The 26,028-nt window shown below is 30.1% G+C and overlaps 2 protein-coding genes across 2 annotated transcripts; both read left to right on the forward strand.

Moving 5' to 3' along the window:
- The first annotated feature begins 1,218 nt into the window (after positions 1-1,218).
- On the forward strand, positions 1,219-8,824 carry LOC145839516 (isobutyryl-CoA dehydrogenase, mitochondrial-like). Its single transcript, XM_082947113.1, has 6 exons — positions 1,219-1,459; positions 4,518-4,763; positions 5,195-5,478; positions 5,698-5,929; positions 7,457-7,706; positions 8,300-8,824. Exons 1-5 carry the CDS (start codon positions 1,228-1,230, stop codon positions 7,696-7,698), a joined length of 1,236 nt encoding a protein of 411 aa, XP_082803239.1. The 5' UTR covers positions 1,219-1,227; the 3' UTR covers positions 7,699-7,706; positions 8,300-8,824.
- Positions 8,825-17,058: 8,234 nt separating this feature from the next.
- Positions 17,059-19,135, forward strand: LOC145838731 (protein PHTF2-like). Its single transcript, XM_082946354.1, has 2 exons — positions 17,059-18,432; positions 18,917-19,135. The coding sequence occupies exons 1-2, from the start codon at positions 17,059-17,061 to the stop codon at positions 19,133-19,135; spliced, it is 1,593 nt and encodes a 530-aa protein (XP_082802480.1).
- The last annotated feature ends 6,893 nt before the right edge of the window (positions 19,136-26,028 follow it).

The raw sequence follows: 26,028 nt of genomic DNA on the forward strand, positions 1-26,028 counted from the left end.
CCATAGCTTTTTTTTTATCTTTTCAAAAGGGTCATTTGTAAAAAAGTCTGGAAAACTCTGTTATAGATGTAATTATCCTAATTTATGAGTTTTGATTTTTTAATGTAATCTTAAAAGTTAAAAATACACAACAACATTGTTCAGTTATATACTCAGCTTGTTTTGACAAATTTTAAATATCATTGTTTTATCAGGGTTGTCACACACTCAAGCTGCTTCATGCTTACTAGGGCTAGTATGAAACTGTTTCAGGTTATTTAAAAACTCAGGCTTGAACGCAGTTTTTTCTTTTTTCTTTTAAATAATATTTTTTTGTTTTTGATATATTTTTTCAAAGTTTTCAAGCTTGATTAAATGTTAGTTTGTTCAGTTTTTGACTCTATTCTTTTTTATTTAATTATTTTACCAGCTTTGGCTTTTTTTTTTTTTTCACTTAAACAGGCTTTTTAGCTGCAAAAAGTGGCTACTCTGCTATATTGCATTTCATTGTCTTTCAGAAACTTGTTAAAGCTTTTGTTGAAGCACAGTGTTAATACTGCACTAAAAAATAAGAAATTTTTTAAATACATCCAAAAAAACACACATTAAAATCCCTAGAAGGTTTAAAAATTACAAAAAAAAGCAGAAAAAAACTGCATTGGCTGTTATCAACTTAAAATGCTGATTTTTTTATTTTTACATTAGCTGAATGAGTGCCTAACATTGACTTCTAGCAGATAGCTGTCATAGGTTTTTACTATGGACTAAATTTTTAATTATTTTTATTGGTAAATATTTAATTTTAAAAGTTCAGTGGTAATCTATGTTGTAACATATAGAGTAACGTTTCCCAAACTTTAATTGCCATTTTCAAATTGCCCCCTCTAAAGAAATAAAAATAGCTATGGCCCCTTCAACGAGATTAATCAAAAACTACCATTAATAACACATAAGACTTTTTTTCAGAATATCTAGTGTAAGTTTCAAAATATGACCCTTTGGCTTTTTTACCGCTCATGACCCCCAAGGGGGTCAATTTGCCCACTTTGTAAAATTCTGATGTAGAGTATAATTTAAAAGGTCTTTATAATATTAGAAATAACTAAAGTTTAAGCATACAGCAACTTGCGAAATAGATCTTTTTTGTAGTTTTATAACTTCTTTAATTGTTGGTATCAAGTTGTTTTTTTATTAGAATATTTTTGTACTGTTTGCTAATTTATCAAAACTTACAGAAACTAATTTAAAATGGCACTGAATATTTTTGCAAGTATAAGCAAGCGCTTGGTGAAAAGCAGCAATGTGAGACATGCTGCCCGATTCATGTCAAACAATTGTCTCGATCCTTCCATTGGTCTGTCAGAAGAAGAAGCTGAAATACAGAGCATGGCAATGAACTTTGCGCAGAATGAACTTGCCCCTAAAATGCAGGAGTGGGACAGAGATTCAGTTTTCCCAATAGATGTCATTAAGCAGACAGGTTTCTTAAATATGTTTTATACCAGAATTGTTATGTTTGAAAGACTAGTATTTATTGTTGTTAATTTTTAATGTTTAACCTCAGTTTTGCTTTTTAGCTATAAAATTTTAGATTTTAAGCACTCTTCATTTGTAAGATGTCATTCATAATTAAGTATTCTAAAAATATAAGTTTCAAATTAGTTACAACTATATTTATTTTAATACTTAGAAAATTACTATAAAAATCTAAATGAAGTTTTTTGAAAATAGTTTATTTTGTTGATATAGATTTTTAGTACAGTATACAACTCTAAATAGATATTTGTAATAAATAATAGCTATTGTTATTTAAGAGTGTTTTTTCTTTCAATAACATAAATTTAGTTATAAGTGTTTTATGTGAATTGTTACAGATTTATTTGTAAAGTCATTTTAATTCAAATAGTAAGAAAATTTAAAGCTATTTAGTAGGTCAAGAATTTTTAGTTTTTGTTATAAAGTATTTTTTAATTATATTGTTGATTTTTTTAAACAGTAATAATACTATAATGTTTAAGCTTCTTAAATCTTCCTGGTATGTCACTCGTTCTTTGTAAATTCTTTTTAAATTATCATTTACTTAATAAATGAAAAATTATGTGTCAAAACAGTCTAGAAAGCTTTTATTTTACCATTATATTAACTTGAAATGTTTACTCTTTAACAAATGGAGAAGGGTCAGTTTTGCACAAAGGGTAATTTTTCTACAAGGGGTTGTTTTTGCTTGAAGGTTCACTTTTGCACAAGTTACAATTTTTCATAAAAGTAAAAAAAATGTTATCGTCCAAGGGTTAAGGGTAAAATGGGTAAAATTTATAGTAAAAAAAAATAAATAAATAAAAACAAATAATATTTATAAGAAAAAAATACCAACCAAGGGTAAAAGTTAAGGGTTACAGTGATTCTAAAAAAAAAGTAAAAAATAAACAACAAGAACAAAAAAGTTACTTACCAAGGGGTATAGGCTTATAAGGTTAGGGGTAACAGTGATGGTAAAAAAAAAGAAAACCATAAATAAAAATAAAATAAGTTTTTAGAGTACCTTTGTGCATTTTTGAAATAGACCCTTGACAAATAAACATAAAATAAATTAAAAAATCTTAAAAGCTTTTGTTTTAATTAATAGTTTTTGTTTAAAGTATTTTTTTTATTCAAACACAATTAAAATTCATATTTAGCAAATGTCTGAATATAAATTTAGTTGAGTAAATTTTTATTGCTACCTCATACTATGTTTTATAATTTTCTGCATGAAAAGATCTGTTTCATCAGTTATTTTTTTACTTGCTTGCTAAGGAAAGTTTCGAAATTACTTGAAGCAAAAATAATAAGTTAAAATAAAAGCTTTGTTGATTTTTTACGTATAAAATTTTATATTTTTTGTTTTTTCTTCAAATAAGTTTAAAGAGTAGTAATATTTTATACTTCTTTAGTGCTAGTAACAACTGAAAAAGTTCTCGTGTGAATATATTTATTAATTGAGAGTCAGTTGAGAATATAAAGTTATCAAAAAGATAGGATGTTAGAAATAAATATTTCAATCAATGAATTTTTATATCTACTGTGTAATGGAATGCCAGTTTCACTGGCTGTTCCGTTTAGTTGAATATTGAATTATGTAGAAAAAAGTTACTATTAGGTGAAAATGAGTCTGATGGAATTCTTCGTATGTTATATTCAGCCATATATTTACTGAATTAGGGCAGTGACATCATTATAGACCACCTTGCTGCTGCTAACATGTAGTTCAACTAGACATTTGTAATATTTTTTTTATTGTAAAGTTCTTCTTTAAACAGTGTTATTTATTATAAGTAGTTTTTTGATTTAAATTCTAAGTAATTAATTGTTATAATATTTTCTACATTCTTAAATATCTTTCTTTGAAAATTAAATGAGTTTTAAGGTTTTAGTAGCATTCAAAGTAAATTCTAAAGCATACAGCTTTTATGTTGTACATGGTTCTTTATATTTGTTAGTGTTTGAAATTGTTCTTTAGCACAATATGTTCGTTCATTGTCATGCCTAGTTTTATATAGAATAGCACTAAGTATTATTTAATATTATTAATAGTTAGGTAATCGTTTTTTTTTATTTATAATGGTTTATAGTGTGTTTGTTAATGTATTATAACCATATAAGTTTACTAGTTACGTAACCCACTATTTTGGTTATAACTGAAAGTATGTACATGAATCATTATTTTTCAATTATATAACTTTGTTTATGGTTTCTTGATTTAATAAAAACAAAAAATCCTACTTAAAATATATGTAATAAACTTTTAACTGTTCAAAATATAGATTTAATCGTTTGCTAATAAAAGATCTTAGTGAAACAATTTCAATGGAATATAAATAAAAACAAATTATGCAGTAATCTTCCTTTATTGTACCAACATATGTTTCTTTGTGTTAACTAATTAACACTTCAACTGGGTTCTGTAAAAAAATAATTACTGTAATGAAAGAATAGAAGCATAGAATAAAGTAGGGGTATACATGTTTTCATTAAAATAAAATAATTTCTACAAATTTTTACAGGTTAATAGTTAATACTAGGTAAAATACTTAATGTTAAATCCGACTGTTATAAAACTATATAATATTTGTAATTTTTAAGTCTAAATTGATTTTTTACTTTACTATATTTTAGTCTACTTTACTTAATTGTATCAATTTACAAATTATTTTATTTTAATTAAAACATGTATACACCTACTTTATTCTATGCTTCTATTCCTTCATCACAGTAATTATTTACATAACCCAGTTGAAGTATGTTGATTCGTTAACACACAGAAACATATGTTGGTACAATAAAGGAAGATTATTGTATAATTTGTTTTTATTTAATAAACATTTATTTTTTTAAAGTCAATTCCATATATTTCTACACTATGCTGCGTTATAAAAAGAAGTAGGTCATGACTTTGCTGGTATGTTTGTAAAACTAAAAATTAGCTTCCATTAGTACTTATTTCACTTAACAACAAAAGTTTTGTTAGTTGTAATTGAAATGTATATAACACACCACAGCCGCGCTGGGGTTCGGCGGGTTGTACATATCCGAGGAGCACGGGGGCACCGGGTTGAACAGGCTGGCGACGTCGGTGGTGTTCGAAGCGCTCGCCACGGGGTGCGTCAGCACGACCGCCTACATAACAATACACAACATGGTGGGGTGGATGATCAGCAAGTTTGGCAGCGACGAGCAGAAGGAAAAGCTGCTGCCCGCCCTCATAAGCATGGACAAGCTCGCTTCTTACTGCCTGACTGAACCTGGTTTGATATTTTTCTAATTTTGGTAGTTTTACTGCTCTTTGGTTGTTTTCTGTAAGCTTTCTTTGATACTCAAAAATGTTAGTATATTGGCATTACGCATTTAACTTTAACTAGCTATCTAATAGCATGGTATTATTGCAAATATACTATTAAATTGATATTTTTTGAAGAAGTTCAATAAAAACAGATTTAAAATTTAAATGTTCTTCTATCTGTTAAATATTTCTATTATCGTATGTATAGATTTACTTGGTGATTATGGAATTTTTTAATTAAATTTCACTAGTGACTTTTGCCTATGATTAAAGTGAGAAAAACTACTGTTTACAAAATAACCGATCGACTTAGAAAATGTCTAGAACAAATAAAACTGTTATAAACAACTTAAACAAATAGTAAATTAAACAACTAAAACTTTTTTCCATTGAAAGGGAGTGGTAGTGATGCTGCAGCGCTGATAACATCGGCACGAAGGCAAGGCGACCACTTCGTACTGAACGGGTCCAAGGCGTTCATCAGCGGGGCCGGGACCACCGACGTCTACCTCGTCATGGTCCGCACCGGCGACCACGGACCGAAGGGAATTTCCAGCATTCTGGTGGAGAAGGGCACGCCCGGACTGAGCTTCGGCAAGAATGAGAGCAAGTTGGGGTGGAAGAATCAACCGACAGCCATCGTTAATTTCGAGGACTGCGCCGTCCCCGTAGAAAATCTGGTATTTTTAAAATTTTTGATATTTATAAAAGTAGTTCCATGTATGTAAGTTTGTAATTAGTTTTTCTGGTATTTTTATCTTTTATTTGACAATAAGTCTAATATAAAATTTAAACTATCAAAAGTAAACAGTTTTCAATCAATTTCCGTTTCAAGTTAATAATTTTATGGCTCAGTTTAGGTAGTTAATTTGCATAAATTTTTGTTGTTCCTGTTTAAGGTCGGACCTGAAGGCACTGGGTTCAACATTGCCATGGCGGGGCTCAACGGGGGCCGGATAAACATTTCGTCCACGTCGTTGGGGGCGGCCCAGCAGTGCTTCGACATCACCAAGGACCACATGTCGGTGAGGAAGACGTTCGGGACCAGCTTGAACGACCACCAGTACCTGCAGTACAAAATGGCGGAGATGGCCACCAAGATCGTCACTTCAAGGCTCATCGTGAGGGAAGGTGAGCTTGTGTTGTTTGTAATTTGATTTAAATAAGTCTGGAACAGAGTTTGTAAGTTACTCAAAGATAAGTTTTTAAAGTTTAAGTTTGAATAAGTGTTACTGCCAACGAGAGCTTTGTGGTAAAAAGTAAACGCGTTTTCTTGAAAATAAAAAATTTCAATATTAATTTTTTAATTGATAAGATCTTTTTATATTACTCTATTATTCGTTTTTTACGTAAGTTGTGCAATTATTTTATCATTACAAAAGAATAGACATTATTAATTATTTTGTATTTTAAAAGCAAAAAACATTGGTGATAAGTAAGTCTTGAGGTAAATCCAAACTTCTGAGGTTTAATGAGAATGATAATATACATAAAAAAAAAATTTCAAGCTATTTTAGAAGGTTTGTATATTTTTTTACCAATCTTCGTTAGACATGATAGTTTAGCTTTCTTGAACGCTAACCTAGAAGTTACTGACCTTTAAACTATGATTCATTGAAATTTAAGCTATAAATGTTTTGTAAATTGATTTTAAAAAATCCCATTAACTTCTTTTCGCATATTAAAATTACATTACAGATAGATAAATCGTAGAAGATAAATCTATTCCTTACAAAAAATAGTATAAATCTATAAATAATGTATAGTTTTAAAAAGGGTGAAAGGGTTTTTTATTGCTATTAGTATTAGTTTCACCATTAATTTTCAGACATTGTATTACTTGTTTTTTAAAGAAACCAAGTCAATTTGATAAATTTTTGCATAATTTATAAGGTAGTTTTAAAAGTTCAATAAAAAATGCACTAGGTCTTTGTTCCATTCTACTAACCATTAAATAAAATAGAGAGATGAATATAACTGTTTCTATTTTTTTTTCATTCTTCTTTATCAAATATAATTGAAATAATTTCTTTTGTAATACACTTATTCTTTAAACGTGGTTTCTTATTTTAAAGCTTCGTTTATGACGTGTAAACTACACTTTCCAAGGATAGTTAAAAAAAACTAAAGTATTATTTAAATCCTAGGCTAATTTTTGTATTTCATCAGGTATTTTATGAATTTAGGTCAATCTTTTTTTTTGTCAACGTATTTATTCATATGAGTTGTTTTTTGTAGTACTAACTTTGGTAACAGTTGTTAATAGATCTTATTGAATTCAGACTTACTCAGATTAGATTTTAGTGACTTCGACCAGCTTGAAATTAATTCAAAAATACCTAAAAGTATTATATTTGAAAAGTAACTAAAAGCATTTTTACTTCAAAGTCTTATGGCCAGGTTTTACCAAAGCGGGCGATATTTTAAAAAGGGGATGACTATTTATTTGATTTCTGCTAGGGGGATATTTGTGAAAATGTATTTTAAAGACTGTGCTCTATAGGGTTTAAAGTAAAGCAAAACTGAAAATGAAAAACCCAGTAAACTATGTTTCATTAGGTTTTAAACTGTAAAAACAGTTGAAATTTAATTTTGTTTTTAAATATTATATACTACCAGCACTTAGTAATTGTTAACAAACCAATTTTTTTGTCACAGCTGCGAGGCGACTGGACGAGAAGCACCCCGCCTCGCCGGCCATGTGCGCCATGGCGAAGCTGCACGCCACCGACAGCTGCTTCGAGGTGTGCAACCACATGCTGCAGATGCACGGCGGGTACGGCTACCTGATGGACTACCCGGTGCAACAGTTCGTCAGGGACGTGCGCGTCAACCAGATACTGGAGGGCACCAACGAGATCATGCGCCTGCTGGTGGCCAGGAACTGCTTGAAGATGTGATCTGATTGGTTCGTTTGTGTTTGTGCTGCAGGGACGTGGCTTGATACAAAGCTCAATTTTCTTAAAATAATTTTTGTGGTTTACATATATACCCGAAGTTTTTTGCTACTGTCTATATATATGACTACTTAAAGTAAAATTTTAGTCATAAGTATTATTTTATAAGTACTATTATAGAAAGGTTTTTGAACGTATTTATATACCATTTGCGACTTAATATCAATAGATGATTCATTTTGTTTTTTATATTTTATTACACAAAGCTTTTCAAAACCATACAAGTTTCTTTGTCAAGTGATAAATTTTAAATGAAATTTGAAAAAAATTTGTTAAGTGAATAGCTTAAAAAAACAACTTTAAGTTATGACAATAAATAATAAAAAATTATATTTTTTGTGTTTATTTTTATTTATTCATACGTCATAATTTAAAGTTATTTTCTAAGCTATACACTTAACAAAATTTTTTCAAATTTTATTTAAAATTGTATGGTTTTGAAAAGCTTTGTGTAATGAAATATAAAAAAGAAAATGAATAATCTATTGATATTAAGTTGCAAATGGTATATAAATATTATTTTATAGCAATTGAAACTTTTCAGCTTCGTATCAAACTACGCCCCTGGTGTTCTGTAAGTTGAAAATCATGGCTGTGGCTTTTGTAATGAAGGGAAAAAATTGCAAAATGTATTATTTGTTTCAATGAAAACCAGTTATTTAAAATTGTTGAATATTTATTTAGTGACATTTTAAAATTTATCAACTAAACTTTAGCTATGATTTCAAATAATTGCAAAAAAAAAATATTGCACATTAAATTGTTAATCAAAGTTTTTACATTTTCAAACTTTAAGCTAAAATAATCAACTGTTTAATCAGCATTTTTGTACATTTAATTATTAAAAATTAGCTATAACATTGAGCTCTGGTTCTGTATGAAGTTTATCATCCAGTAGTTTTTCCATATATTTGTTTTAGTAAAATTTTTGGATTTATTTTTCTTAGTTTTTAAAAAGTCGATGTTTTCTTGATTACAAATTGTCAGATAATTGCTTTTAGCTAGGAATTTTTATCATACTAAGTTCATTGTTAATTAAAAAAAAAACTAGCAGGTGCATTTACACGTTTTAGTTTTTAATATTTTTAGCTTAAATACTTTTTTATAGCTTTGGTTATGCTAATGAAGCAAATGTTTTCAACATTGAAGCAAATTATCTTTATAAGAGTTTACTTTTTAATGTATATTTAATTTTTTACAATAGTATATTTATTTAGTAAACTTTTTTTTTTCTGAAAGTTGCAAAAAAATTATGTTTAATAAAACGTAGATCATAAACTGAAACTATTTTTTTTAATCTAAAATTGACTATTTTTTTAACAAATGCTACAAGGTATAAAAAATTAATTATAGCAATTGTAAAAGTTATTTGTAATAAAACAGATCTATCAAAACAATAAATCTTAAATCGTTTTGTTTTGTTTGGAATTTTTAAAGTTTTCACATGGTTGAACATAAAGTTTTTGGAATAATACAAAATTTGTTTGAAATGAAAATATAAATTTTTAATTAATTTTGAACAATTAATGTTTATTATAGTTAAGGAAGCTTATATTTTAAGACTAACTGTTAAATTTCTTTGAAGAGTCCCTTCTTTTTGATCAGACAGTTAATTTTATAACTGATATTACCAAACAGTGCATGCAGCGATTTCTAAAGTATTATAGCCCGTTATTTCAGACGGGGTGTCTTCTAAATAAAAAACCTTTTGCTATCAACAAATACTAACTTCACGAATCCATTGGATTTAATTAAGGATTTACAAGAGACACTATCTCTTTACTAAAAAACCTTATAAAACGATTGTCACGTTATTCTTTTGTTATAGTATGGGATGGTGCTCCATCTTTTTTGAACGTTTAAGGCAGATCTTGTTTTTAGTCATTTTAACTGTAACCAAGTTCCAATAGACCTATGTTGATTTCAAGACCCACTCTAAAAAATCAGCAGTGACTTCCAAAATTTTGAAACTGCAATCCACAACATAAAATATTTTGTTGGCAGTAAACTATTTCAACGGAGTCATCGATGACTGCTGGAGATTTTTTTGTAGACTCTGTCGTTCTTATTTTCAATAAAGAAAAAAAAAGGGAGATATTTTAGTAATGGTTTTAATTGAGATGGAAATCTTTTTGACTATTTGCATTGAAGATTTTTCCGTATTTCTCTACCTTTACTCAGAAAACTTTAAACTTTTTTCGAGAATTATGAGTTGTCTTCCACTTATAGGACGGACCATTGAATGTACAAAGTTTTATGTGATCACCACATGATCCAATGAGTTGTTCCAATATTTTCTGCAAATCGTTAGAAAAAAAGGTAGACTCATTGCTATTTTAGCTTTAAAAATAGTTTTAAACAACCTTTTTGAAAATTAAAATAGTATTCTTTTTGTTACTTAAATTTTAAAGAAGTATCTACTGTAAGCATTACAAAACTTACCATGTATATAAATTTGATTTCCTTACTCATCAATAAATAGCTCACTTACCGATTAAAATGTATAAATCGGCCCTAGATCAAATATACTCTTAGCTGAAAAATGTAATTTTACAATCTGTTTATCATAAACTTTAGCAGTAAAACTATACTGAAACACAAAATTTTTACACACAAGGCAATGTAAAACGGTTTTACTACCTGAAAAAGCTTTTAAAATCTATTACAAGGTACATGAAATGTAAGGTCTAAACCAGGGGTCGGCAAACTGCGGCCCGCGAGCATGTAAATGTGGCCCTCTGGGCAAAAATATATTTTAAGTTAAATTTGTTTGATAAATTTAGTTTTAAGTCCTTGTATAAAATTTCAAAAGAATTAGAATACTTTACTGATTTAGCTTAAAAATGTGAAAAAGACAGGTTAGCTTTCCATCAGGTTTTATTTCTCAATTTCATAATAACTTTCTTCTTACGACAGCAAATTATTTTCTGAAAAAAGAGTGTAAAAAGTGCTTTGAATTAGTAAGATAGTTATACAATACCTATTTAGTAAATAAACTAAATGCAATTGTATTCCATTTTGTACAATAGTAATGCACAGTAATTAAGTAAAATGTCATTTCTTTACAGTTTGTTTTTTTTTACACGTTTTTTATACCTTAGTTTCTATTACAGATGTTTTATTACTAAATTTTATATTTTAGTGTGCGAAAAAACATTTAAAATAACATAACAATAAGAAATAAGGTTGATACAGTTTTGGTTTTTACACCTTCGATTTTTTAGAAGTTTTCTTTGTATTTTAAATTAGTTCCTATGCACACCAATGAACAAAGATGCTCATATTTTAAACCGCTTTTTATTTGATATATAAGGAGTTAGAATTTAGTTTATTCATAATTTTCTAACATTATTGTTTCTACATATAATATCTTAGTGTGCACAGACACATTTAAAACAATATATATGACATAAATTAAAAAAGTTTTTGTTATGTATACTTTTTGATTTTTCAAACAATGTTTTTTGGCAAAATAAATTACTTTTTATGCGTCGCATACTAATATAAACAGTTTCTATTTTTTGGAACTACCTATTTAATACAAACTAGATTGAGAAATGGTAATTTATTAAGTTTGTATATTTTAAATCATAATAGCTCAAATTCGATCAAATAAACAAATAAAAATTGCCACACTCTCAGACTACGACTATTTGAAGACTTCAAATCTCAGGACAATTTAGTCATTTTTCAGTTTTTGATTTGAATTGCTTTTTGTATGCTTAAACATATCAAGAGTGGTAAATTAAGTTTATGATGGATGTTTTGTTCAATGCACAATGTTGGTTTGAATAAAATATGTTTTAAATTTAAGCCTTACAGCTGATATAATTTGAACGATTATTTATATTAGTTGTATACATATAAGTGTGAACAATTAGTGTTGTCAAAAAATTCCCGGAAAAGCTTGGAATTTGACAATTTATGCTTAAAAAATCTGGAAAAACCTTGAATTTGAGAATTATCGAAAAAAACTTGAATTTTAAATAATTTTTACATGTAAATTACATAATGAAATTACGATTTGACACAAAAAATCTACCATATAAATAATTTATATCAAAAAACACATTTAAAGTATCTTAACAGTATCTTTTAAATTTTTCTATATTATTTAAGACAATTTTTTTTACCTTTAGCTTTATTTTATACTAAAAATAGAAGCAAAAAGTTGTAATTTTAAAACCTTTATATTGGTGCATCGCACCTTTGCTTTTAAAATGTCTTTACCTACTGTTGTGCTTTATATTGGAACTAAACCTAGAAGTTCTTCTAAAATATCAAAATTAGTAAAACCACCTGTAATAAAAATTCTAAAATGAGCAATATCAGTTGTATCAGTTCTTTCATCTTAACAGATTGTTTTAAGTCCTAATTTGGTTTATGCCGCTTTATAATCTTCAGAAATTTCCTAAACACGACTTCTTGTTCATATTGAAGAAATAAATAAAGATATTTTACTAACTCGAACACAAACTATTTAAATCAGTTTTTAACTCTAAATGGTATCTTTTTTAGTAAATACTTTTGCTACTTTATAGCTTGCCTTAACAGCTTTTTTCTGATCAGTCTGTAGTTATTATAAATAATCATTTGCGTTGTTGAAACTGACTTAAGCGATTTGTTTTTTTTTTTCGTTTCTCGCATTAACTCCAAACTAACGTATTATAATTCTTATATCTCGTCTCATAATTCACATTTGCTTTTTTAAATTCAATATTTTTATTGCAGATAAAGAATTGCTATAATGGTCAATAAAAAATAGGTTTTTCAAATTTATTTATAGCTTTATAATTTTATACATTTGTTAAAAATGTTTAAAAACTTAATTCTCCATGCAAGCTGAATTTAAAAAAAATTTTTAATTTTATAATTAATTCACTGTTAATAAACTTCGATATTTCTTTATTTTGTGAACTGTAATTTAAAAAGGGTTGCCAAACAAACAGGCTAGTTTGAAATTATAAAAACTTTGACTAGGTTAAAGCTGTTTAAAAAACTCTTATAAACTCAGGTGTATTAGAAACTTTTATTTCAAACACTTTTAATAAATCTTCGAATACTCAGAATAGTTTTTTAACTGTAGTGTAGTTTACTAAATATTGTACTTTTTTATAATTAATGGTATTTTAGTTATGTATTTGAACTTGATTAACAGAAAGTTTTTAGCTATTTTGACTTTTAATAAACTTTAATCTTGATCTTTAATCGAATTGGTATGATAAAACCTTGTAAAATTATTTTTATATTAGTAGACAATTAGCGATTATTCGCAAAACTTTAAAGAATAAAAACTAAGTCCTAACTATCTTATAAAAAAAACATGTCTAAAAACTGCAAAGTTTTTAGTAAAGTCAGATTTAGTTTGACTGGAAACAAGTTAAAGTTTAGCTTAAAGTATTTTTAGTGTTTTTTAATTAACTTAAAGCAATGATTTTTCACTTTCAATATCACATTGTACCCAAATCACGATAAACTAGATCTTGAATTTTCTTTAAAATTTAATGTGTTTGAATAACTTTTTTAATATAATTTTTATTCAGTTAACTTTAAGTTTGTTAGTCAATAATCAAAATTTAACTATAAGTTACAAGACTTTATGTATTAGCTATCCGAGATTTGTGCAACATAGTACTTTTTTATTAAAAATAGTTGTCTTTTAATTCGTAAAAAGGTGTAGATTCAAGTCATTTTTTAGTTATTTGTTTGTTGTATCAGTTTCTTAATACTTAGAACTGTTAAACTAAAAGCATTTACGATAAAAAACTGTTTTACTTAAAAGCGATTTTAAGTTCTACAGGGTATTTTTCTCTAAGTTTTAATTTAAAAAAATTGGACCATCTAGTTTATGTATGTTGTAATTAAAAAAAATAAATATATATTTTAATAACACCTAGTTCAATTAAATTAAATGGCTTCACTGGTTTATAACGTATATATTTTTTAACTGTTGAACAATCAAAATATTTGAAGCTTTGCCGGGTTTACATATAGCATCTATTTCAGCTTGAAAGTTTTTTATTTGGAAACTACTAAAAAGTAAAGTTGTAATAAAGTAGTACTTTAAAAAATACTTATTTTTTCTCGATAATTTAGAAAAACGAGAGGACGTTTGTAAACAATTATTAAGTTAGTATTTTAAGTTTGTTTAATTTGAAACCGATTAACACCTACTAAGTATAGAATTGATTTAATATTTATTAAAATAATACTCGTTTTTTATTTCATCATTAGTTATTTGTCAGCAATCGATGATCAAAATGTAGAAAAGTTTTGTTTTTATTTTTAAAACTTTTTATATACCTGCAATACAAGTTTATCTTTAGTAAAGTTTCAGACATTTCTTAGAGGTTTACCAACGTGATGTGTGAAAAACTTGTTATTTTCAAAATATCTAATGTTATGCAATATCTTTTTAGTATACACATAACTTTGTATTGATTGAAATCAATTTATTTAAAAATGTATTTAACACCTAGCAAAACTATTTATAAAGCTACTTTTTATTTCAAAAAAAAACATTTTTTGAACTTTACTAATAAAGATGTGTAAGCAAAAATTGTCTAAACTTACATACTGCTCTTTTGATATTTTTTCTTTGATCGAGTCATACTCTAAAAAAAATTCATAAAAACCTAATCCTAAAAGAAAAAAAAAAGACGCTCATACGACTATCAAGTTACAAACCAAATTAGAAGACTTAGCTCGAGGCTCACAGCAGGGGTTACATATTATTATTAACATACATTTCGAGTTAATTTAAATAGCAACCTCCGACAAGTCTTAAATTTTTTTATTGCTTGCTTTTAATAAACCAAGGTTATCATAAGCGCGTTTTGATAAACTCCCTACTGAAATTTGTTGTAGTCCAAATCGGTCTGGAAACGGATCCATGCCAGCACTCCCCGCACGTCGACCCCGTAGTTGATTCCTTCCTCCGTGCACCTTTCTTCGATCTCGAATCCTTGCACGTGAACTGCCAGCACTCTGCCGTGCACGAGCGGGTCTTGCCACTTCGAGGCGCACATCAGGGGCGCGCCGGAATCCCCGGGAGCGGGGCTGGCGCAGTCGCGTTGCAGATCGGGGCATCCGTACTCGAGTAAGTTGTGTTCGTTGTTCTGTTCCTCAAAAAAGTACAGGGACCCTTGCCGCGCCTGGTTAATGTTTTCGTGGTAACCATACACCTGCCCGCCCCGGTCATCAACAAGTATCCTGCTCTTGCCCCACCCCTGGATGACGCACCTTAGGTTGTTCAATCTGAGGTCGTAGTCGCTTGAAAGCTTCGCAGCAGAAACGTGAGGTGATTCGTCGAAGTCAACTCTGACGAGAGCCAAGTCCAAGTGCTGGTGCAAGCGAAAGTTCGGGTTCGAGTTAATGTCTGGGTTCAAGTCATCGTCGAAGAAGTTGTTTTCAACTTTTCGCCGCTGCGCGTCATCAAAGTTCAAGTTCTTCGCTCCGGCGATGATGTCGACGAACCGCAAATGCATCAGAACCGCGACGTCGCCGTCCCGGTTGTACTGATAGTAATTCTCGAAGATGTGCTTGGCCGTCAAAACCCATTTGTAGCCTATGATGCTCCCGACTCCCTCCCGGACGACGGGGCTCGGCCCGAAGGGGTTCCGGCCATAATCTGCTTCCAGCTTCACCACAAAAGTCATCGTATCCTCCGCTGCCTCCGTCGTGACTCCAAGCACTTGCGCTTTGGCGCTTGAGAAAAGCAGGAAGACTAGCGCGAGAAGCAACGCGTTTTTCGCGCGCATTTTTATCCTCTCGGAAAGAAAGAAAACTAAAACGAACTAAGTGTTTATGTTTTCTGCAGGTATTTGTTTTGAGGGTAAAAATAAATAATTATGACGTAGAACCTAGATATGCAACATTTTGATTTTTTTTTTAAACTGAATTTAATTTTTTGATTTTATTGAACTGTAATATTATTTCAGTTTCTAAAATCGTCCTTCCGGTGTGTCAATTAATAATTAGAATTTTTTGTCTATATCACTTAAAGACATATTTTATAATTACTCAAGCAACAATGATAAGTTTACAATCAACTTTTCTGTGTTATAAAAAACATTGGTGTGCCATGAAAGGCAGGAAACATGGTTAATATAAATATTTTTTTAGCATACTTATATAGATCTTAATAGTAAACTTATACTATTAAAAAACAAAAAGAAAACTTACATTTTGAAATATCTAATTTTTACTTTCATAGCAATAAAAAAATATTTATTAATGTTTGTATACCTACTTTTTTGCCTATAAATTTTTTTTACACCTTTGCCTAATAGATTAGGAACAAGTTTCTTTTTACACGCTCCACGCGTTTAATTTTAATTAAAATTTTTACAATTAGTTTTAGACAGTAAAACTTCAGTCATAAAAAATTTTTGAATTTTTACTCATGTTAGGAAGACTTTTAGAGAACTTCGAGCTTGCTAGTTTTGAGAAAAAACAACGTTTCTTAAAATTTAAACATTTTACTAACAACTTAATCAGCAATGTTTTACTCCATTACTTTCTTTGCACTTCATAAAAGTAAACACTCACCGCATAGTTTTCATTATCTCATCAATTTGAAATATTTTCAACAAAGTTCAAGCTGAATTTTAGGTGTTCAAAGTATTAGATTGCTGATGTTTATGTTGAACATGATCAAAAAGCAAGTTTTAGGAATTTGAAAACTAAAATTTACTAAATATTTGCTTTATCGTAACTGTACGCTACAATGAAGCAAGAACTTTGTAAATTGTTGTTATTAGTTCATTATGATAAATCTGACATCCGAGAGATTTCAGTTTTGTTCTTGTTTTATAAAAACTTTGCCGACGCAATAAGCGAAATTAATCAAGTACTATAAAAAACAATTTTAGATGGTTACATGACAATTAAAATTTGGACAATTCAAAATATTTAAAAATAATTTAAGAGACCATATCTAAAAAAGTAATATATATTGTACAAATATGTATGTAGGGCCTAATAATTATCTACAAACCATTTTTTTTTTTTTGCAAAATTGCTAAATTAATAAGACCTATATACGTGCGTTTTATTTTTTGAAATTTAGATTACTTTCGGAATTTGAATTGTACAAATTAAAACAGTCGTGCACAAAAATTGCATCAAAATAAATTTGATCAATTTACATCGATCAAACTAATTTAATTATCAAAATTCAAAAAAAGTAACTTAATTTCTATTATGACATATGTAAAATTTTATCATCAAATACAATCTTATTTTAAGCGCGTGTTTTCCCAAAAAGTTCTGTGAAGTTTTTAAAAAAATAACTTGCAACAAATGGAGTCGGCAATAAAGTGGTACTACAAGAAAATCCACAGCTACGACCTGAACAACTGGGAAAAGGCGGTGCAGAGCAGCGAGAAGCGAATCGACTGCCTGACTTCGCAAGGCGACTTCGAGGGCGACAAGATCAACAGCGGCGGTTACGTGGACGTCGACCTCGTCCGCGGCTCCGCCTTCAGCAAGAACAAGCCGGAGCAGAACACCGTCCACGTGCTGATCGACGGGATCGTTCGCATCTCGCTCTTCCCGCTCTTCTTCACCTGGTGGACGGCCAAAACCAGCTCGGTCATCTCGGCGGCGTTCGCGCTCATGTACGCCCTCCTCGCCTGGTCGCTCCTCACCTACGCGACGCACCACGACCGGGAGGAGTTCGCGCGGGTCTCGTTCGAGGAGGTGTGCCTCCCCTGCTTGCTGGTGCTGGCCACCGGCAGCATCCACTGCCAGATCGCGTCGACGGAGAATAGCAGCAGGTACGACGACGAGTGGGAGATGAGCTCGGAGGCCAGTTTCGGTTCGTGCAAGGAGGAGGAGGAGCGGCAGGAGTTCGTCAGCCTGCTCGACCGCAACCTCGACACCTACAGCTCGACCAACAACTTGCCCAGCGTCGCGTTGAGGGACGACATGATCAAGGTGAAGGTTTGGACGTGCCGGCAGAGGAAGCTGTGCCGCAAAGTCAAGATGTCGTTCATAGACGTGGGCAGCGTGATCATCCGCAAGGCGCACGCCAACAACAACGCGAACGTGACCGGAAAGGCGCTCGTGTTCTCCTTCAGCGTGTTCGTGCCGTTCATGCTGAGGGCTTTGAACCGGAGCGAAGAAACTGACCTCGCCGACCCGAAAGAAATTTTGAGCGTTCTTCTCGGGGGAAGCTGCCCGCGGGTGAACTGGGTCGTGGCGGTGCTGACGCTGACCAGAGCCGTCTTCACCTCGGTCCTGTTCGTGATGCTGAGCGCGGCGGGGCTGACCTTCGACCGGCGCTTCCGCCACGCCAAGTACTTCTCCTGCCTGACGTCGCAAAGACGATCGATGACGTCGCAGCTGCCGCACTTCCGCCTCAACAAGATCAAGAACTTGAAAGCGTGGCTGTCCCTGAGGTCGTACCTGAGGAGGAGGGGCCCGCAGCGGTCCACCGACCTCATTATCACCGCCACCTACACCTGCTTCATGTTCCTCCTCTGCTTCGTCTCCGTCAAGATGGTCAGCGGCGGCGGGTACTTTTCCGGGTCGACGTTTTTCTGGGAGTGCGGCGCGTGGCTGGTCGCCCTGGCAACCTTCCTCATGGCGTACCTGGTTACCGGGATCAAGATTCACAAAAAGTACAACAACACGTCGATACTGCTGACAGAACAGTTTAACTTGTTCATGCAAGTTAGTCTCATACATTGGTTGTTTATCTTGCAAGTTTTTTAATGAATTAATTTTTTTTAGTTCTCATATATTTCAAAAACTTATGTTATAAGCTTATCACTGGTTAGTTTGCGACAACTTGTATGCAAATTTAAACAAAAATACAAATTAATCTTACGGTATTAGTTAATCACAGGAAGTACGGACGGGGTAGCTAAAATTATGTACTACGTTTATCGAAAACTATTGTACTCTGTATTAAAATATGTTGTGATTTCAAAACTACAAAAAAAAAAGCAGGCCGATCATTTAAGTAGGAGACATTCAAGGTAACTTCTAATTCTTCGCAAAACCTAGTGACGTCATCACTTGCCGCAACTGCTAGATTACCATCAACACTTCTACTAATACTTTATATTTACTTCCACAACTAAACACTGTACGGCATAAACTCAACCCGTGATGTTTTCAAAATAATTTTTTATTTTCATCAATTTGAAACCAGATGGAGAGGAAGCCGGAAAAGAAGGAGGCTCTGCAGCGGGTCAACAACGCGCTGACGACGACAAACCGGCTCATCCAGGAGACGTCCAACGGCATCTTCGGGCTGACCAAGAACACCATTTTCTACAGCCTGTCCAAAGTGGTCGTGCTGTCCGCGTTGTCGGGAGCAGTGAGCGAACTTCTCGGCTTCAAGGTGAAAATGTGGAAGCTGAAAGACTGATGAGAACGCTTGTGTAATAAAGTCGACTGTAAGCAATGCTAGTGGTAAATTTTTCTTGAACTACAAGTGATGCTTGTGTTTGTATACTGATATTTAAGTTACAATCGATGATTATCACATTACTTGATGTAATGTTTGTCGCTTTTTTATATGATCAAAAACGAAGGTTTTTTTTAGAAAGTTTTAGCTTTTTATATGATTGATACAGTATAAGTTTGTTATTGTTTTTTTATTTTTTTAGACAATTAGCGGTTGTTCGAAATGTATTTGTAGAGAGAATGATTAAAACAAACCCTTAATATTACACAGTTTTAATTTAAATCCTCTTCACATTTAAGACATTCAGTTAGAGAAAGCAAATTGTATCTAACTTACATTTGATGGGAATCGATTAAAGTTTAGCTGAAAGTATATTAAGCTTTGTTTAATGTTTTCAGCTAAGCTAAATGCAATGACTTTGCAAGTTAAGTATCGCAGTGGTTTAAAGTTGCGCTGAACTGGAATTAAACTTTATTATACTTGCTAGAACTAATAATTTCAATTATATCTCTTTTTGATAAAACTTTCAGTTAGCCTAAGACTATATTAAGATAGTTCTTCAAGCACTTTGAAAAATTCCCACGAAAGCAAAATTGTTCAAAATTTAACCATACTTTTTTGCTACATGATGTACTTGTATGAAAAAAGAGGTAGTTTAAGCCATAATTTAGCTACTTTTGCGTTGTAACACTTTTAGAATGCTTGGTGGCTGTGAATTAAAAAGAACTCATGATAAAAATAAATTCTTTTAACTTCTATATTATGAAGAAAAGCTTTGGTCATATATAGTTTTAATAGCATTCAATATTTAATAAAGTTACTCTTATAAGCTTAACGTAAAAGTTGTGCAAAAAAAAAATGCACTTTTTGAAACATAAATAAAAATAACACTATATAACACGTTCAACTGCAATAAAGCTGCACTTTTTAATACAAACATTTTTTAATGTGTTGTTAATTTGAACTTTGGTACACTTTAGTGCACATCAAATGATTATGTTTTTGGTCTTTTATTTAAAAGGAGTATTTTTAACTACATGTTACAACTCTTAAAATATGCGGTCTGTTAAAACTTTTTATAAAACCCGTGAAAGCTTTTATCTGATAAATCTGAGCTACCGACAGAATTTTCTCTACCCCTATGTTAAGATATTTTCGTATGTTAGTTTAAAATTTTAAGAATTTTCGTTGAATTTTTGCCTAGCTGGTTTAAAATCTTAAAGATAGAACTATATTTTCTAAATTAAAGGTAATGTTTGTTAGGTCTCTGAAATTTTATATTTTGAACGACAATCCTGGTAAGTAGTAAGCGAAAATGTTTTTAGTATAAAACATTAAAAGTATAATTACAAGGTAATATTTTCATTGAATGACACTTCTTTGTAGTTTCATTATACTTCATATATTAAACTTCAATGATCGTTTTTTTTCTTTGAAAGAGGTAAAGTTTGAAGTAATGATTACAATTTTCATCTTTATAAAGCTTGATATTATTTATAAAAGCTTTAAAATAAATTTTTACTTCATTGATTTAACAAGAAAATCTAATCTGTAATAAATACAAGTTCATAGTTTTGTATATGAGTATTTTAGTCTAAATTCTAAAAGCATAAGAATATTATAACATCAAGTTATTAACAAGTAAGTGGTAGTTTGAAAATTTACCTACAATTAGAACAAAACATACTTGTGTTATACACTTCAATTATGGTATGAGTACTTGTCAGATAAAATTAAAAGAATTATAGAGTTACAAAGAAGATTTTAAACAGGTTTATTGATTTAGAACATAAAAACCAAAGTATGTACGCTTATTGCGCAACTTCACATCAGAAATACTCGACAATGTGATTTTATTGAAACTTATTAATTCAAACTTACGAAGTATCTTTAAGTTATAAAAACACAAAAATAACTTTTACATGATTACTAATTTTACCCTTTTATCTTTAAAAAACAAATATATTTAGGTAAACATTTTAGAAAGCTTTGTACTTGTAGTCAGTTAACTTGTAATTTTTGTTTTTTTTTATATATACAAGTATGAAAAACTTTTTGATAAAGTTTTTTGTTTTTAATATCCACAATTTTTTTTTTACGATATTTCAAACTAATAAACGCCCATTTCTAGTTCAGCGTGATTTGGTCCCCTTGTGCCTATGTAATTTTAATAAGTTAAAATGACTCACTTACAACATTTTTATTCACCGTGAATTACTAATTACAATTAATCGATAAAGAATAGGTTTAATATAAGTAAGAAAACGTTTACTTCATACATTTTCCATAGAGTATATACGCGGCTGCTAATCTACTAACATACAAAAGTAAAGAGTTAAATAATTATTTTTTTTAGAGTTTGTTAACTTGGTTCGAGGAATTATTATGAATTTTATCTTAATTTATAAAAGTTTTGTATTTTCATTTATAGTAACAAACTTACCCCATTAAAACTTAGTAAATATTAACACATGACGCAACTTTTATCCAAAATTTTCACAAACTTCGATTTTAGAACTTAAATTTAAAGCATTTTAAAAAATAGTTAAAATAGAACACAGTTAACTGTAAGTTCTTAGAAACTTTGAACATAAAACTTTGAAAAGTGATAAAACAATACTTTTTTTCTGAGTTTTGATGATAGTTTGTTAATTTTTCTTTTTTTAAGTACATATCCGTTGAAAAAAATATTTTATGAACTCTTTTATATTCCTGCTAAAAAAAATTAATAAAGTTTTTAATGTAAATTTGAATATAAACATTTTTCACAGTTTTATTAAAAATTTGATTATGTAAACAGATCTTTCTAACAAATATACTTAACTTGTTGTATTACGTATACTTTATAAAAAATGATTAAAACAACTTTTTAACGTTTTCAGATAGCTTTTCTGTTAATTAAAAATCTACGTCAAACGAAAAAACTAATTAAAGTTATATTGAATAAAAACTATCAAAATTAGTCTTGTGTAAAATATAAGCAATCTAATTACAGCTGATTACAATATTTTTTAGATTTTTTTTTAATAAAGTAAAAAAACTTGCTTCAAAAGCTTACACAAAGAAGTTTTTGAATGAAATATAAAACAGCAGTAAAGTTAATATTTCTTAACGTTTGAGTTCAATATTTATTTTCATCATGACAAAAACTCCAATACACCTTGTTATAATATTTATTAGTAAATAAGAGTAGTTTTAACAATACACAACATTCTTATCATTAACAACATACATCTGAGGTCTTCAAAACCCGCATTGGTACACAGTAGCGTAAATAACTTGTATAACTATATTCATTTTGAAGTTTAGTTTTAAATATGTACAAACTAAAACAGCAAAACTGAGAGCAGAATACTTTTTATTTTGATCTACTTAATCGTTTTTTGGTCTACTGTGCACAGCTTATGATAGTTTTGGGCACCAAAGAAGTAAAACACCTATTTTTTTATATATATTTGAGTAAGTAAAAATAATCTTGAATATAACGTTTTTAAAGCTTTTAAAACTATGGATTAACAAAAATTATAAGAACTGTAAATCTTTGTACTAAAAGAATAACAAAAGAAATTAACCTTTACAAAAAGAAAAGTCTATGTCAAACAGTAGTCTTACTTTTCTTTGTTTCGAAATCTATATTATCAAAAAGAACACCAAATCAATGTAAACTGTGAAATAAAGATGATACAAGTTTAAAAACAAGAAGCAAATAATTAAAGTAGTTCAAAAATGGGCATTTTAACAACAATTTCTAAACTTGTTTTAAACATTATTTGATTTTAAATGTAAACCTAAAGTCAAATTGTAAAACAAAGCAAGAACACTTATAAAAAGATGAATTAAAAAAACAACTAATATTAATGATAAACTTACATACAACAAACTTAAACTTTTCTATTAGAAAAAATAAAAAACTATACCTTATAAAAGATTGTTATAAAAGAAAATAGTTGTGTCTAACAAATAAAACTTTTTTCAAAATACCGATTAAAATTGAACTAGACAATAAAGTTTAAAGTTTTAATATGCAGGTTTTTAAAAGCAAAAACACGTTTAAAAAAATCTTTTTTATTTCTACAACTTTGAATTAAGATTTAGAAAAGATGGTTATGCAATTGTTCTAGTTAATTTAATAAAAAGATGTTCAATGTAAAAATTTTCTATTTGTACTAAACTTTAGATGTTTTATTTTAAATTTAGTACCGATTACGAACCAAATATTAACTGTGTGCTTAAAAGGTTTTAAATTTTTTTCTAATAAGAAAAATCAAATAGCTTATAAAACATTACATCTAATAGATTTAAAGATTTTTTTTTTCAATTTGTATCTTACAGTATTAACAAAACTTAAAGACTTCAACAACTAATCATTTTGATTTTGTTCGTTTATTTTTTTTTAACTCCTTAAATATTAACTAATACATCCGAATTTTATTGATAATAAATGGTTTTGTTAATCTAAAAATGATTAGGTAATTAGTTAATCTAAAGAAAAATTAAACATTTTTTTAACTATCAAAGTATAAGAACAGAAATCAAAAAAAGAACACTTGTACTTACGTAGACATTCTATTTACACTTTTTTATTTTACTTAACTAATTTAAAGTTATACTATAAACATTGATTTTAAATTGGTGTACGCTTAAAAACTAATTTTAAACTATTGTAAACTATAAACAAAATGTTTAACTTTTGCAAAACCTTTATTATTTTTAAACTGAAATCAATTTTTTATACTAAAACACATTTACAGTATGAAAATATTAGGTTGCTTTTATGAAAACTTTTATAGAAAGTTCTAAACTACTAAAGCAATTTTGTTTTACCTGTTATATTTACAGCTTGTTGTCAAAATGCCACTTTAATGAACAAATTCTCATAACTATTGCTAGTTCTTAAATGGAACCATCTTCCCATAACTCATCATTTCTATCGGAGGAATGACGTCATTTTGCTGCTCCCTAGCAGCCTGCATAATCTCATGCTGCTCAAAGCTTAGCAATTTTGGATTTGGTTGCTTGGTAACTACCTCATCTGTACCTTGGTGATAGCTCATATTCTGACTTTTGAAGCCTGTCACTGAATTAACCGACTTTAAATAAGAATAACTTTGTTGTTGTGAATTTAGAAAATCCCCAAAAGTGTTGCTACCATGAACAACACCACTGTAAAGTGGAACCCCAAAATGGTCGACGTTACTAGGGGTTGCTTGATTGCTTGCAACCATTAGTTGATCAGACAGGCTCGGGTGCGAAGTGTTGAAGTTGCTGTTTGTTTTTTGCTCAAAACTCTTTGTTTCTTGCAAATCAACGTTCTGGACGAAACTAGGCTGGTTACCATCATAACTATCTACGAAGCATCTTTGGTCGTTATGATAGTTGTTAGCGTAGTTTTGTGTTTGATACTGACTCGAGTACTGGTCATTGTAGTGCTGATAGCCGTAGCAACCAGCGTCTTCTCCGTCAAAGCTGCTCTTTTGTGACGTAAAACCCGAAGTGCTTGATACACCGAATTTATGCGGTGTGCCGAAGTTTTTTGGTGTACCGAGGTGTTCCCCGGGCTCCTTGAACTTCCTCCTTGGTCGGTACTTGTAATCGGGGAACTGCAGCCGGTGTTTTATCTTCTCCCGCTCCGCTTCGATCTCGTAGATTCTCTTCTCCGCGGGCGACAGCCTCCTCCACAGCATTCCGAGCGAAACTGAGATGTTTTTGTGGAGCATGGGCTTCTCAGCAGTCATTATCGACAACCTGTTTGCGTTTTCAAATTAGCAGTCTTCAAGTTAGACAGCTAGTGATATAACAAGACAATTTTTTACTCATGAACATGACGAATTTTCTTAATATTTAAGAGTTTTGAATGCTTTTAATGACATGCTATAGTTTAAGAAAAATTCTCTAAATGTTTAACTAATGCTTTTTAATTTAACTAATAAATGCCTTTAATTTAAGTATAACTTCATCGAATGGAATTTTGTTCAAACTTTTTATTTAAATTCAGACTTTTTCAAACTAACAATTTTTATTTTATTTTTAAAAGCACTTGATAATATGTTTTAACTCAAACGAAACCTGTGAACTTTAGAAAAGATCATGAAAGCGTTTAGCGGCCTCTTTATGTAACCTGGTCTCTGTGCGGCCTTCCTAGTCGAGCTTTCAGACGGCGGGGAAAGGGTAATCCCCGTTTCAGGGAGCAAATTGAGCTGCTCGATCAACTTCGCCCTCTGAGCTTCCTTCATCCTGCTCACGTACTCCCTCCAGTGTTGAGAACCTTCATCGTCGTTTGCTGGTGGGAGAACGCTCCCTTGGTTGCTAATTGGTTGCTGGGAGTCGCAGTTGTAAATTCCACGGTAACTATAGTTCTCAGGGTCAAAGTTGTTGTTACCCATGTTTGTGAAAAGGCCTGATCCTGAAGGATAAGGATCCATAATATTTTTCTATTTACCTAGAACTCAAAATTGTTCTTTGCACTTTTAAAATGTATTTTTCATTTTGTATAAAGAACTATTTTTAAAGTAAACTTTATAAAATAATAAAACTACCGAAATATAAATTTTACACGTAGTATATAAATAGTTGACTTATTTTTGCATAAGTCTAAATAACTAAACTTCATCTTTAACTTTTAAATTAAGTATTGTCTTGTTATTGACGTTTTAATTTAAAAAATATTTTTTTTTTTTTTTAATTTCTAAATTCAAACGTAACTTACTAACTAAACTAAAAATTATAAATAAAAATTTTAAATATCAAAACATTCTGTCTGTCTATAATAGAACGGAAACAAAATGTTTACCTTATAAAATACATAAAAAATAATTAATACCACTTGTTAGTGTATCGTGTTTATTTTAAGAAGT

Source organism: Thalia democratica, chromosome 6 (genome assembly GCF_965202585.1).
Source record: "Thalia democratica chromosome 6, ktThaDemo2.hap1.1, whole genome shotgun sequence".
Lineage (NCBI taxonomy): Eukaryota > Metazoa > Chordata > Thaliacea > Salpida > Salpidae > Thalia > Thalia democratica.

Bases quoted from the DNA above. Each gene is read 5' to 3' on its own strand.
- LOC145839516 (XM_082947113.1), top strand. From the start codon at position 1,228: ATGGCACTGAATATTTTTGCAAGTATAAGCAAGCGCTTGGTGAAAAGC. The intron at 1,460-4,517 runs GTTTCTTAAATA...AACACACCACAG, and splicing joins AGATGTCATTAAGCAGACAG to CCGCGCTGGGGTTCGGCGGG. The intron at 5,479-5,697 runs GTATTTTTAAAA...TTCCTGTTTAAG, and splicing joins CCGTCCCCGTAGAAAATCTG to GTCGGACCTGAAGGCACTGG.
- LOC145838731 (XM_082946354.1), top strand. From the start codon at position 17,059: ATGGAGTCGGCAATAAAGTGGTACTACAAGAAAATCCACAGCTACGAC. The intron at 18,433-18,916 runs GTTAGTCTCATA...ATTTGAAACCAG, and splicing joins AGTTTAACTTGTTCATGCAA to ATGGAGAGGAAGCCGGAAAA.